The sequence below is a fragment of the Heteronotia binoei genome, chromosome 9 (genome assembly GCF_032191835.1).
Source record: "Heteronotia binoei isolate CCM8104 ecotype False Entrance Well chromosome 9, APGP_CSIRO_Hbin_v1, whole genome shotgun sequence".
Taxonomy (NCBI): domain Eukaryota; kingdom Metazoa; phylum Chordata; class Lepidosauria; order Squamata; family Gekkonidae; genus Heteronotia; species Heteronotia binoei.
Genome location: NC_083231.1, coordinates 91,789,896 through 91,804,819, shown reverse-complemented (window position 1 = coordinate 91,804,819; position 14,924 = coordinate 91,789,896). Strand labels below are relative to the sequence as shown.

Sequence of the window (14,924 nt, the reverse complement as noted above, 5' to 3'; positions counted from 1 at the left end):
TTTGAGTCTTAAAGCATTAGACCCCTGGGATGAAAAATGTTTTCAAGTTTGCCTCCTGCTTTATGATTTCATTAATTGCTTATATTTTGTGTTTTTGACAGTTCTAGTTTATCATCTTATACTATTCTTGCTGTAAGCCACATGAAAGGCAACCCCCTTAAAAGGTTTGGTTAAGACTTTAAAATAATTTAAAAGAAAAGGTTATTAGATCAGTGGGTAAAGCTTTGCATAGACCCATAATGTTTAATTTTGGGCCAATTAGTCAAGTTCTCATCTCTGGCTTGAGAAATTCCAGGAGATCCTGGGTGTGGAAATTGGAGACGGCAAAGTTTGAAGATGGAGGGATCTCAGTGTGATACAAGGCCATAGAGTCAGCCTTCCAAATCAGCCATTTTCTCCAGGGGAACTGGTCTCTATAGTCTGTAAATCAGTTGTAATTCTGGGTCATCTCCAGGCTCATTTGGAAGTTGACAACATTATCAATCAGGATAGAGCTCTAAAATGGATAACCATAATAAGAAATAGACTTCTACTTTCCTACCATCTTGGTCTTTTGCCTGAACATAGGAAGACAAGTGTTAGGTTGAAAAGGGAAAGAGGGGTCACTATGACTGCTGGAAAAGGCTATGTAGGGGATCGTGGGAACTGCATATGCAAAAGCTGTGCAGAACAGTAGCTGTTATGAGACGGGTAACTGGCTGAGATTGAATGAAAAAGCTGGTTGGATCCAACTCAATTATTTTGTGGGACTAATATCTGGAAAATGGAGAGTCTTTTTCATATTTATTTTCTATTGCTTGTAGTGCATTCTCACAACCCTTTGTGTATGCCAGCTGCTAAATTCCCAATGCATACTGAAGCAGTCATAAGAAGGAAACAACAGACCCAAATTTCTGATGCATCCATAAGACAAGCAAGTGAATTCTCTCTTCTGTTCATCATGGACAGACTAATAATCTGAGCACAAGAAGATGCATTCATATGATTGTTTCAGCAGGAGCTTATCATGTGCTCAAACATCAGTAACACATCTACTGGAAAGGGTTATGTGAATTCATGAGAACAGCCACTATTGACTACGTGCCATTATCTGAAGGGTGACTGTGTACTGCTTATCAGTATCAAGTTTATCTACATGTGACAATCTAAATCTGGGTTTCATATGAATTCCTTTCTGGAACAAGTACATAGAAAGTTTGGCATGCATACCAACATCTCAGGTTGTGACTTAAAGTGGTAATTATTTTTAATTATTTTCCTTTCAGAAAACCCACGAGACATTCTCATTATCTATGAAGAAGATTCAGAAGAATGGGCATTGTATTTAAAGTCAATATTCAAGCACATCACATTAGAAAACAGAATCTTGCTTTACAATATAGATGCTGCGTCTCTTTACCACTTGGAGCTGCAATCCTTGTGCTCTTACAGATGCAAACTACTGATATTGTCAAGTGGGCTACTAAACTGCCTGGATTTAGACAAAAGTCTTTTTTTGGAGGAGATTCTTCAGCCTCCTGAAAATGTGGTTATTCTGCTCTGCGGGGTTGAGAATTCAGCCTTTCTTCATGAGATATTCAATATGGACAAAAGCAATCAGGTGATTACCACCAATCAAAACCCAGAAGTCTACCTGGCAGTAATTGCTGCCATTATTCAACGAGGTAATATTTTTAAATTAAGATTTTATTTTTAAAAAAACAAACATTGGTAACTGTGATATCATAGATCCAAGCGGGCAGCCATGTTGGTCTGAAGCAGTTGAACAAAGCAGGAGTCAAGTTGCACCTTTAAGACCAACCAATTTTTATTTAGAAAGTAAGCTTTCGTGTGCTCTTAAACACACTTCATCAGATGAAGAATCCAGCACAGTGAATGAAAAATATTCAGAAATATAAAATATATTCTGGAGAGTTTTACAAAACCAGATTCAATTCTAATCAAGATTTGTTCACTTCTTTTATAAAATATTAGTCCTAAATGTTGAAATTTGTAATTACCTGCTTTTGGAATACAAATTTACTTACTTCATAATACTCAGATGGATCAAACATAATTTCTCTGACAAGTTCTTTAATTCATAATGTAAAATGAGATTCTAAAATGAGGTGTATTTTGTTATTACCATCCATGAGTTGGACAAAATAAAGTCTTACATTAAAAACATGTGTGCAAAATCTCATTTTACATTACCAGTTTATAACTTTTAAAGAAACCCAAGTTTTTGTGTATTCTCCAGTGGCTAGTCATAGTCAGCTAATGTGTCTAGGTCAACTTGCAAGACAAAATAGAAACAGTCAGAATCTGGATTTAGTGGATCCATGCAGGGCTTCTTTTGTAGCAGGAACTCCTTTGCATATTAGGTTCCCCCCCCCAGTGCAGCCAATCCTCCAGGAGATTACAGGGCTTTCTTACATGACCTACTGTAAGCTCTTGGAGGATTGGCTACATCAGGGTATGTGGCCTAATATGCAAAGGAGTTCCTAGTATATATAAAAAAGTCCATTCATGTATGTGATGTTTTCCATTTCATGTGCCCAACTGTTAGGATGAATGCTAGTGTGAAACTAGTCAATGTTTACTGGCTGCTAGAATAGTACATTGGATATCTTGAAGTCCTCTGTTTATATGAGAAGGAATTATGCAATTGGTTCTGCCCTAGTGGTTCATCTGCCTAGACATTATTGGATCAATAATGTGAGAAGGCACACGGGGAGGCAGCAGCCACACTCCACGAACTGTGATCATGTTGCTCAAATATACATAGCATTTAAAGATCATATTCCTGTTCAACCCCAATTTCACATTGGGGCATAATGAAAAAGGGGGCACTGGAATATAAATTATGTTCTTTTCATATGGCTTTCTTAAAACACAAAGAATGACAATATAAATATAAATTTATTGTGTGTTCTCCTTTTTAATGGACAAATCAGTAAGGATAGGTATGTACAGGGCTTTTTGTAAAAAAATACCCAACCAGAACTCATTTGCATATTACGCCGCACCCCCTGACACCAAGCCAACCAAAACTGCATTGCTGTGTGTTCCCTGGGTATGTAAAAAATTGTGCTTACAAAAACTAAGTTGGATTTTCAGGACAAAGTAACTGTGTAGCAACATTTTGAATCCTATGTAACTTGAGTTGTGCACATGGAACAGAAATTACCCAACTTCTCCTTCCCAGCGCATCCTGCTGCGTTCCCTGCAGAACAGCTTCAGCAGGTCCAGGAGCTCTTGGGATTATGGAGTGGTTTGCAGTGAAGGGGAAACTGATGCAAATCTCACCCAATCAGAAAGAGACCTGGATTCCAGCATTTAATATTTTGAAACGCTTCCACTGCTGACAGGCATATGCTTTCTGTTCCTTTCATGGCTGGAAATCTGGAATTATGTCTTTGATTTCCTGTAACTTCTACAAGGTTATTTCAGATTTCAGTTTGGCTAATGGAGGACAGAGGCTTGCCTTGGGAAACAGCTTGAGCTGCCACTGCCTGGTGTATGAGTAATCTATAATGCAGTGGACCACAGCACAGATGTTGAGCATTACTTTAGAGAAAATAGGATTGAAATAGTTCTTGTCTGCATACACTCAGCAGTAAGGTCATGTTGCTAAATTGAACACGAAGTGGCAAACCAATACATTCTTTAAGTAAGTTTTTTTTGCTTTATTTTTGTTTTTGTTTTTTAAAAAACTGTTTGAGTACTACAGTGGAAGTCATGTGCACACCCAGCAGCCAATGGCAAGTTGGCAGGGAGTAAACCCACCAATCAGAGTCCTTGCAGGAGATTCTGGCTCTGCACTGCTGTCACCTGCATGGTGATAGCCTCTGGTGAGCTGGTTGGTAAGAGAACCACCATGAAAAAGGGTCCAGGAATCAGGGTTGTCAATTCAGGGTTGGGAAATTATCTAGAGACTTGGGAATGAAGCCTGGGGAAAAGAGGGGTTTGGGGAGAGGTGCTATGTGGATCGGGTATAATGGCATAGACTTTAAGAACATAAGAGAAGCCATGTTAGATCAGGCCAATGGCCCATCCAGTCCAACACTCTGTGTCACACAGTGGCCAAAAAATATTATATATATATTTACACACATACACACACACACACACACATACACACTGTGGCTAATAGTGCCAGTTTGGTGTAGTGGTTAAGTGTGTGGACTCTTATCTGGGAGAACCAGGTTTGATTCCCCACTCCTCCACTTGCACCTGCTGGAATGGCCTTGGGTCAGCCATAGCCCTGGCAGAGGTTGTCCTTGAAAGGGCAGCTGCTGTAAGAGCTCTCTTAGCCCCACCCACCTCACAGGGTGTCTGTTGTGGGGGAGGAAGGTAAAGGAGATTGTGAGCCGCTCTGAGACTCTTCGGAGTGGAGGGCGGGATATAAATCCAATATCTTCTTCTTCTTCTAATAGCCACTGATGGACCTCTGCTCCATATTTTTATCTAACCCCCTCTTGAAGGTGGCTGTGCTTGTGGCCGCCACCACCTCCTGTGGCAGTGAATTCCACATGTTAATCACCCTTTGGGTGAAGAAGTACTTCCTTTTATCCGTTTTAACCTGTCTGCTCAGCAATTTCATTGAATGCCTACGAGTTCTTGTATTGTGAAAAAGGGAGAAAAGTACTTCTTTCTCTACTTTCTCCATCCCATGCATTATCTTGTAAACCTCTATCATGTCACCCCACAGTTGACGTTTCTCCAAACTAAAGAGCCCCAAGCGTTTCAACCTTTCTTCATAGGGAAAGTGTTCCAGCCCTTTAATCATTCTAGTTGCCCTTTTCTGGACTTTCTCCAATGCTATAATATCCTTTTTGAGGTGCGGCGACCAGAACTGCACACAGTACTCCAAATGAGACCGCACCATCGATTTATACAGGGGCATTATGATACTGGCTGATTTGTTTTCAATTCCCTTCCTAATAATTCCCAGCATGGCGTTGGCCTTTTTTATTGCAAACGCACACTTTCTTGACATTTTCAGTGAGTTATCTACCACGACCCCAAGATCTCTCTCTTGGTCAGTCTCTGCCAGTTCACACCCCATTAACTTGTATTTGTAGCTTCGATTCTTGGCCCCAATGTGCATTACTTTGCACTTGGCCACATTGAACTGCATTTACCATGTTGACGCCCACTCACCCAGCCTCAACAGATTCCTTTGGAGTTCCTCACAATCCTCTCTGTTTCTCACCACCCTGAACAATTTAGTGTCATCCGCAAACTTGGCCACTTCACTGCTCACTCCCAACTCTAAATCATTTATGAACAAGTTAAAGAGCATGGGACCCAGTACTGAGCCCTGCGGCACTCCACTGCTTACCGTCCTCAACTGCAAAGACTGCCCATTTATACTCACTCTCTGCTTCCTATTACTCAGCCAGTTTTTGATCCACAAGAGGACGTGTCCTTTTACTCCATGACTCTCAAGCTTTCTAAGGAGCCTTTGATGACAAACTTCATCAAAAGCTTTCTGGAAGTCAAGGTAAACAACATCTATCGGTTCTCCTTTGTCCACATGTCCACATGTTTGTTCAAGCCCTCATTTTTTGCAGAGGAACTGATCTCTATAGCCTGGAGATCAGCTGGAGATCTCCAAGCTTCCCCTCGAGGTTGGCTAAACCTCCAGCAACATAACCCTGGCCAAAATGCTGACAGGAGGCCAGTGGCCTGCAATAGGCCTTAAACGGTGTAGGAAGCAAGACCTGACAACCATCCCACATAAGAAGAGTACAGAATGATAGAACATCATCAGGAAAAGGCTGGACAGTCCAGCTTTAAAAGCCTTATTGATCTGTATGTGTGTATGTGTGTGTGTGTGAAGTGCTGTCAAGTCTCTTCTGACTGATAACCCTACAAATTAATCACTTCCAAAACATCTTATCATTTACCGACTTGTTGAGGTCTTACAAACACCAGCTGTGGCCACCTTCCTCAATTGAGTCAATCCATCTCATGTTGGGTCTTCCTCTTTTCCTACCATTATCATCTTTTGTAGTGAGTCTTGCCTTCTCATGATGTAACCAAAGTACGATAGCCTCACTTGGGTCATTTTAGCTTCCAGAAAGAGTTCCGGCTTGATTTTATTAGGATACTCTGCTGACCAGAGTGAGGAAGGACTCCCAATCTCCAATATGGCAGCCAAGATAGAGCAACCTCAGTGAGGAGAAGAAAGAGTAGGTGATGTAAGCTGCACCCCCGCTGTTTCTTATGCTTCAGCAGAGTCTTGAGGGATGGTGGGGAGATGAGCTCCTTCCTCATGCCTGAAAGTATGCATTCCAAGCCATACATTGAACCTTTGTAGCAGAGGCAACCATGTCCTAAAGCCTGAAGAGGGCACCAGGGGCCAGCCAGTGTCTTACATTTTAATGCAAAAGGATTGCCTTATTTTGGTGCCACAATGTATCAAGGCAGAGTTGAAAAACATCTGCTTAATGCTGGTTTAATGTAATGTCTGAAAGCAGCCATACTGTTATCCACTTGGCTAAACAGAGCAAAGCCCCAGGGGTTGGGTTCCTTTGGAGGAGAGAGCACTGGAGACTTGTGGTGCCTGTGCTTCTCTATAATGTGACAAAAGATTATGTGATTATTGTAAAAAGTTGTATTAAATGTGTTAGCCAGCATATCACAGTAAGTAGATGTGATCACACGAGAGATTTGGCTCGATCTAGTCAAGCCTCCTCTCCAGATTTAATGTGAATGATGACATGCGCACATCTGCCACTTGAGTCCTGCCATCCTTACCTCATTTTAGGATGGGCTGGGACTGGATTAAATAGCTACTGGGAACTTCCTGGTAGCAAATCTCTACAGTGTATGCAGGGGGTCTCTCCGGCTGCCGAAACAGGGGGAGGGACGGTGGCTCAGTGGTAGAGCATCTGCTTGGTAAGCAGAAGGTCCCAGGTTCAATCCCCGGCATCTCCAACTAAAAGGGTCCAGGCAAATAGGTGTGAAAAACCTTAGCTTGAGACCCTGGAGAGCCGCTGCCAGTCTGAGTAGACAATACTGACTTCGATGGACCAAGGGTCTGATTCAGTATAAGGCAGCTTCATATGTTCATATGTTCACATGCCCCACACGTGCAGGAGCAGTCTGAATGCTCTCGGAAGCAAGGCAGATGCTGTGTGATTGCTGCAGTGTGCATCAAAGAGCACTGACTTTTTCAAAGCCGGGATACTGCCACACCAAATTCCTGGTGCGATCCCACCCTTTGTTTGGCAACCTTTGCAATCACAGCACTGTGGCTTTGTTTTTTTTGGAATGTAGACTAGAAAACTGGCAAAAGATGGAATCTAAGGGGGATATAAAAGAATGTACTAGCTTAAACTTTTATCCTCCTGTGGTTTATAGTCAAATGTCCATTGATGCTACTTCTGGAGCAGGGCTTTTTTCTGGAGGAATGCAGCAGAACGGAGTTCCAGAACCTTTGTGGAAATTGAATTCTCAAAAAATGTGTAAAAAGCCTTTTCCTGGAGTATATGGTTTAAAGAACTGCAAAAGTATATGAGATCAGTTGGTTCAAGTTTTCATGTACAAACAAAGAGCAATTCTTCATTTCAGAATGAAAAAGTTGGAAAGCTTGCTTGTTCTGTATGCAAAGTGCCCATTCAGTGAAGTTAAAGGTCATTGCTGCGTACTGTATGCATACAGACTGTTCAGCAACATTCAGTATGTAGCTTCTCATTATGGGTGTAAGATTCTCATCAGAAACTTACAAGAAAAAAATATTATGAATATAAAAGTAACACTCAAAGCTTATTAAATAGGTATTTAATATGCATAGACATGAATGCTGTCCCCCTTTGTCTCATTTTCATACTAGAATACTTAATGGTAAAATGCATGAATTGTGATCCACTTGGCCTGTAAGGAACTCACTTCCAAACCACTGTATGTACCTCAGTTTTCTAGAATGTCTGGCTACAAATAATGATTCAGCAATATTTTAGAACAACCCACTCACTGAGAATCTTTGAGGACCTACGGGGCTTTTTATTAAAGCAGGAACGCACAGGAACTCAGTTCCAGCTGGCTTGGCATCAGGGGGTGTGGCCTGATATGCAAATGAGTCCTTGGTGGACTTTTTCTACAAAAAGCCCTGTGTGAAACAATGGCAATGTCAGGGTGGCCTAATATGCACATGAGTTCCTGCTGGGGTTTTCTACAAAAAAAAAGTCCTGAGGACCTTTAAAAGTCAGTGTTGGAATGCTGAGCTGTAACACACTCAACTGCTTTGGGCACTTGTTAAAATATCAACCTAAAGTTATTTTCACTAGGCAAAGTGGTTCTGGAAAGAAGACATTCTGTATGGAAATTTTCCAGGCAGACTCAAGTCATGAATATGGTGCAGGCCAAAGGCCCTTTACTACAGACACCACATTTTCAATCCAACTCTCATGTGCGGGTTCAGAAGAAGCCACAGCTCACATTAGGCTGTTATCTATCTATCTATCTATCTATCTATCTATCTATCTATCTATCTATCTATCTATCTATCTATCTATCTATCTATCTATCTATCTATCTATCTAATCTATCTATCGAATATTTGTTTTACAAAATGTTTACCCCACCTTTCTTCCCTCATAAGGGTTACCAAGACAGCTAACAGATCAAAGCATACATTATTAAAGAATCACATCCATTAAAAGTGGGGGAGGGGGAATCCATGTCTTTATAACGGTTGCTAAAATATATTCAAAAGCATTTTTAAAAATTAAAACATTGGGCAGAATGGGAACCCTAGACTGCACCTGTACACTCCATAATGTGTGACTTGCAGCTGGGATAATATGCAGTGTTCCCATATAGTGGCAGCCAAAAAATTCAGAATATTGTACTGTCATTAGAAACACAGTATGGTATTATGTTTAGATTGTCAGACTGAGGGTTTTTATTTTGTAATTATTTAAAATATATTTAAAATACATATAAATTTACAAAAAGAAAATAAAAATTGTCATCTTATGACTTAAATTGTCTATGATTTGTTAGTGTCAAAAATCTGTATATATTGACAAAGAACAGTTATTTTTATGTACAGAAGCTTTCACCTAATGAATAACAATTTAGATACCCATTATTCTCTTTAAATATCTAACCATATTCATAGTCATTATAGTTCAATTGGTGACTTGTAACTACATATTTTCCTGTTCTGAAAACAAGCTTTCAGTCTTTCGGTGGAAGCTGTAATCTCACAATTTTTAAAGGCTGTTTCTTGAGGCAAATTTCTACATAATATACCATGATGCACTCTGGTCCCACTTGGATTGTTTCCAATCTGCCCACAAAAGTGAGCATATTCTGTTCAGCACCCTTCCCTTTTCAAATATATATAATCCCTTCTCTTGAAGAAGAGAGATACTTTTCAAGTAACTTTGAGCTGCAATAGAACAGATCATCTTGCCACTTTATTGGCAAGGGTAACTTAGCCATAAGACTGTGATTCTGTACCCCTGGATTTGTCTACCAGAAATAAATAGCAAGCTTTACCTTGAAAGCAAAATAGAGTGATTTAGAAACCAAAAGTTTTTCCTTTCTGAGCTAAAGCTCCCCCCCCCCCCCAAAAAATCTGGCTTGATTGAGGGGTATGGTTATTAGAAACCTCTTAGAGATCTTAAGTGTCTAGCTTTTAACAGTTTTATTCCATTCATCACTTTAGATGTCTCAATTATCTCTTCAGCTTGTCCATGAACTAAACACTCTAAGGCTGTTCACATCTCTTAGGACCTTGTCATATTTCCTTGCATAATTGTGACCCCTGCTTCTTTCTCCCTTTGCATCTTTTGAGAAAGTGACCAAACAGAACACAGTATTGCAGCCATTCTTTCCCCATAAATATCTCTGGATTTCAAAATATGTTTTTCCACAGACTTTGAGTACCACTTCTTATGGCTAGAGCAGCTGCTTAATCAATAGCTCTCTTTCTCACACCTCTCTCTAGTGCTAGTGAAGGATCAGGTAGCGAGTGCTCAAGGGGGAACCAGGATGAGGCATTATTGCAGGCCTCCATGATGAGTTTGAGCTGCCTAAGGAAGATGGAACATACCTTTCCAGCAGAGGAAATGACAGGCAGCTTGAGGACCTCTTAACTGAGATTGTAGAACACTTGAAAGTTAGGAGCAGCCACATCCCAACAAGCCTGTTGAACAAGGATAGCCTTTTTAGGAAACTCTGGGTGTGATATAGTGGCTCAATAGCAGCCAGTATCTGTGTTATGGTTTATAAGACAAGGAGACATGGACATAGGAGAGAGACCAAAAAAACCCTGGAATACTCCAGGGATAAACAAACATTCTGTTCTGTTTGTTTTTCTAAATTAAAGTTTTATCCCACTCCAATTCCGCAGAGCCTGTAAAACAGAGCTCTTTCGCCAGGCTTTCAGCTAAGGCAGTGGGTGTCACTTGTTACCGGCCTCCCCCCCCCCCTTCATTCCAACCCAGTATTATAAGATCTGCTGGACCTGGACAACAGGCCATGTCTGCGAGGCAGAATCTGCCATTTTAGTCTCTACTGTCACTCTGTAGGTTTAGGTTTTATATATTTTAAATTGGTATTTATTGTTTTTATGATGTAACATGCCCTAAGTCTGTCCTACGGGAAGGGTGGGCTAAAAATAGAATTAATTAAATAAATAAATTCATTATATGTTGTTCTCTCATCCCATTTTTCCATCACAACAACCTGGTGAGCTGTTAAGGGTAAGAGAAGACAACTGCCCCAACCTCACCCTCTGTGCACCAGGGCAAAATGAACCCAAGTCTCCCTAGCAGGGGCAGACTGGGAGACCATGACCCCTAGCCTGCCCTGGCCTTGCTCCTACTATGGAGGGAGAGCACTCTGCCAACAGATAGGAGGGGAAAAGACCCTGCCAGCTTGGGGCCTCCCATGGCTTTGCTAGGCCAGGATGCTGCCACTCTTGGGCTGCTTGTGGCTCATCCAGACTGGGGTGGTATCTTCCCTGGGGTTACCCAGGCTGGGACTATGCCTCCCTTGGGCCACATGCAGCTCACCCAGGCCAAAGTACAACTTTCCCTGGACTATGTGTGGCCCTTCTACCCTGAGCTGGACCAGCCTAAGTAGAGAGGGTAGGCCATCAGCCTACTGGGAAATTCCCTGGTGACTATAATGACCCTGCTCCCTAGCAGGAGTCCAGCACTCCAGCTACGATACCACTGTGATTCTCAGGCTATATCTCATATTTTCCTAGAAGGTGCCACTGTAGAAATACATATTTTTGGAAGGAACCACAACCCAATATCTACACTTAAACAACATATCACTAATAGAAATGCTTGCATTTGGTAAAAAGGTAAAGGTAATCCCCTGTGCAAGCACCAGTCATTTTTATTTTATTTATTTATTTATTATTTGTATCCCGCCCTTCCCACAAGTGGCTCAGGGCGGCCACTCTGGGGTGACATTGTATCACGACATTTTCACAGCAGACTTTTAAATGGGGTGGTTTGCCATTGCCTTCCCCAGTCATCTACACTCCCCCCCCCCCAGCAAACTGGGTACTTATTTTACCAACTTTGGAAGAATGGAAGGCTGAGTCAACCTTGAGCTGGCTACCTGAACCCAGCTTCCATAGGGATCGAACTCAGGTTGTTGTGAGCAGAGAGGTCAGATTGCAGTACTGCATCTTTAACACTCTGCGCCATGGGGCTCCTTATGCATTTGGTACAGGGATGGATTTTTGTAATGCATTGTTAAGACACAGGTCTAGCATACCTGCCTCTTAGAATAGCTTTGGGAACAAATGCGCATCGAAATTGGTGGGCAGCATCTTAGTTAAATCAGAAGCAGAGAAATCAATGTTAATTAGAATGGTCAGAAATCTCTTTGGCATCATGCTTAAGAAATCAATAAACTATTGTGCCATTGTAGATTTAATATTTCAACTCTTCATCTGCTCTAATATGTGGAGTAACTTTCTGGCACACAGAAAACCTATCTCTGATGGCTTGAAGCCAGCAAAATGTCCCTGTATGTGGAGGGAACTCCCTGCTGTTTCCACCCAGAATTAGTTGATGGCATAATATTACTTAGAAAATGAATCAGGGGGAAAAACCACCCTTTTTTCATTATCTTGCAACATTCTTTCCCTTGTCATTTTATGTCTGTGTAGTTTCAAATCGTCAAGAGCAAACTTTTTCCAGGGCTATGTTTTAAAACATTATCAAAGAGTTCTCACATTTTTGTATGTACAAAACACGCCCTCCCCCCAAAAGACATGGTTGCTGATAGATCTTTTGCAAAACCACTCCAGCCTTTGATTTGTAAAGGAAACGAGGTGGGGGGGTGGGGGGGGGGAAGCAAGGTCATGGGTTCCCAGTGGAAAGGGCATTTGGGAGGGAAAGAAGTGGTGATGGTCATAGAATGTGTTTCCTGATGATAGATTATGAATGTTTACATTTAATGGGAAGGAATGTGAACGTTTTTGGTGTGGCCAAAACCATACATATTAGTTTTTTTTCTCTGTGGAACAATATAAGGCCTCTCATAGATGGTGGTAGAGGTTTGTTTGTTTTTTTTAACTGTGAATTCAAACTCCTTACAAATTTATTTTTCAATACTACTCCCAGTTTTGCGGCCCACCCCCACTTCAGGGTCATCAGAAAGCAGGGAGGGGGGGAGGGAAATGCCTGCTGGGTACTCCATTATTTCCTATGGAGACCAATTCCCATAGAGTATAATGGAAAATTGATCCACAGGTTACTTGGGCTCTGGGGGGGCTGTTTTTTTAAGTAAAGGTGCCAAATTTGCAGCATAGCATTCAGTGCCTCTCCTCAAAATACCGTCCAAGTTTCAAAAAGATTGGGCTTGGGGGTCCAATTCTATGAGCCCCAAAAGAAGGTGCCCCTATCCTTCATTATTTCCAGTGGAGGGAAGGCATTTAAAAGGTGTGTGGTCCCTTTAAATGTGATGGCCAGAATTCCCTTTGGAATTCAGTTATGTTTGTCACAACCTTTCTCTTGGCTCCACACCCAAAGTCCCCAGATATTTTTTGAATTGGACCTGGCAACCCTAATCTCTAGACTACAGCAATCAGTTCCCTTGGAGAAAATGGCTGCCTTGGAGGGTGAACTACAGCATTATACTCCTCTCCCCCACACCCTACCCTCTCCAAACACCCTCCCCCCAATACCTACAGGTATTTTCCAACCCAGAGCTAGCAAGCCAACTTAATATTGTGGCAACAATTCTGACTGAGAGATAGTGCAGCTTGGTGGTTAAGAACAGAAGTCTCAAGCTGCACTATCTCTCAGTCAGAAGCACACAAGTCTCTTAGCTGAGCCATGATTTCTCCAGAAGACTTTCGCCAAGCCACCACCAATCCAACTTTGTAACACAGCATTATTCTTCTTGGTTTGCATTCACATAGGTGTTGCAAGGACCACTGAAATAGTATAGGACTATGAGCACTTAGGAGAAGTATAATTTAGGTGATGCAAAATCCTATGAGCATCATACTAATTGCACTAAGTAATCATTCTTCTTCAGTTCTGTCATGCCATGGAATTATTTATTTCCTTGTTTGTTTGTTTAGTGTATTTTTGTTCTGCTTTTCAACCAGATTCTGACTCACCAAACAGCTCTTAGGAATTGGAAAACTATACATATATGACTGTTCAGTAAAAAATGGGGAGTGGGTTCTGAATAGGGTGCTTCCTAGCCTCAATCTAATGCCTCACTGTTGGAGGGAAGAAGGATTTTTATGCTAACTGAAGCTGGAGCCAGGGGTTTTTTTGTAGCAGGAACTCCTTTGCATATTGGGCCACACCCCTTGATGTAGCCAATCATCCAAGAGCTTACAATAGGCCTTGTACTAAGAGCCCTGTAAGCTCTTGGAGGATTGGCTACATCAGGGGTGTGTGGCCTAATATGCAAAGGAGTTCCTGCTACAAAAAAAAAAACAACCCTGGCTCCAGCTCCAGTTAGCATAAAAATCCTTCTTCCCTCCAGCCACCAACAGTGAGGCATTAGATTGAGATTAGGAAGCACCCTATTCAGAACCCACTTCCCATTTTTTACTGAACAGCCCTGGCTGGAGCTAGATTTAATCATGATGTGGGAAGGGGGCACCAGGCGGCTTCCTGCCCTCCTGTTGAGGCTCCTTGAGACTAGGGTTGCCAAGTCCAATTCAAGAAATATCTCGGAACTTTGAGGGTGGAGCCAGGAGACATTGGGGCGGAGCCAGGAGCAAGGGTGTGACAAGCATAATTGAACTTCAAGGGAGTTCTGGCCATCAAATTTAAAGGGACAGCACTAGGGGTGTGCAAAAAAAAAATGGAAATAATCGGATTCGGAAATATACAGGGCCAAAATATTCAGGATACCGTATATTTCTGATTACCGGTAATCGGAATAGCCATATATACGGGAGATATACGGCTATTTCTGAATATACGGCCTCATTATACCCTATGGGCCATTGAAACCAATGGCAAAATAGGGTATATTGTAATAATAATATAATAACTTTTTATTTGTATCCCGCCCTCCCCACACAAGCAGGCTCATGGCGGCTCACAACATGCAAGTGCAGTACAATATAATAAAATCATATAAAACAATAAAATTATCTTAAATCAGTGTACAGTTACACTTAAAATTAACATTAAGGTGCTAAATAGATCTTAAATTCAGTAAAAGAGAAGAAACATACACAGCGACGTTATCTTAGCTCAGCATGGGCGAAGGCTATTCTGAAGAGGTATGTCTTACAGGCCCTGCGAAATTGATTTACACATCGCAGGGCCCGTACCTCCTCCGGGAGTTGGTTCCAGAGTAGTGGGGCCGCAACGGAGAAGGCCCGATCCCGGGTGGTCTTTAATCTGGCCTCCCTTGGCCCAGGTATATTCAGCTGGTGCTTACCAGCTGACCTCAGTGCTCTCTGGGGCTCATATGGGGAG

The 14,924-nt window shown here is 41.8% G+C and overlaps 1 protein-coding gene across 1 annotated transcript in view; it reads left to right on the top strand.

Moving 5' to 3' along the window:
- The first annotated feature begins 607 nt into the window (after positions 1 to 607).
- Positions 608 to 14,924, top strand: part of BANK1 (B cell scaffold protein with ankyrin repeats 1) — a 213,299-nt gene continuing 198,982 nt past the window's right edge. Inside the window, exons 1-2 of the mRNA XM_060247386.1 lie at positions 608 to 638; positions 1,266 to 1,664. Of these exons, the coding sequence (XP_060103369.1) occupies positions 608 to 638; positions 1,266 to 1,664 (430 nt within the window). The remainder of the gene's footprint in view (positions 639 to 1,265; positions 1,665 to 14,924) is intronic.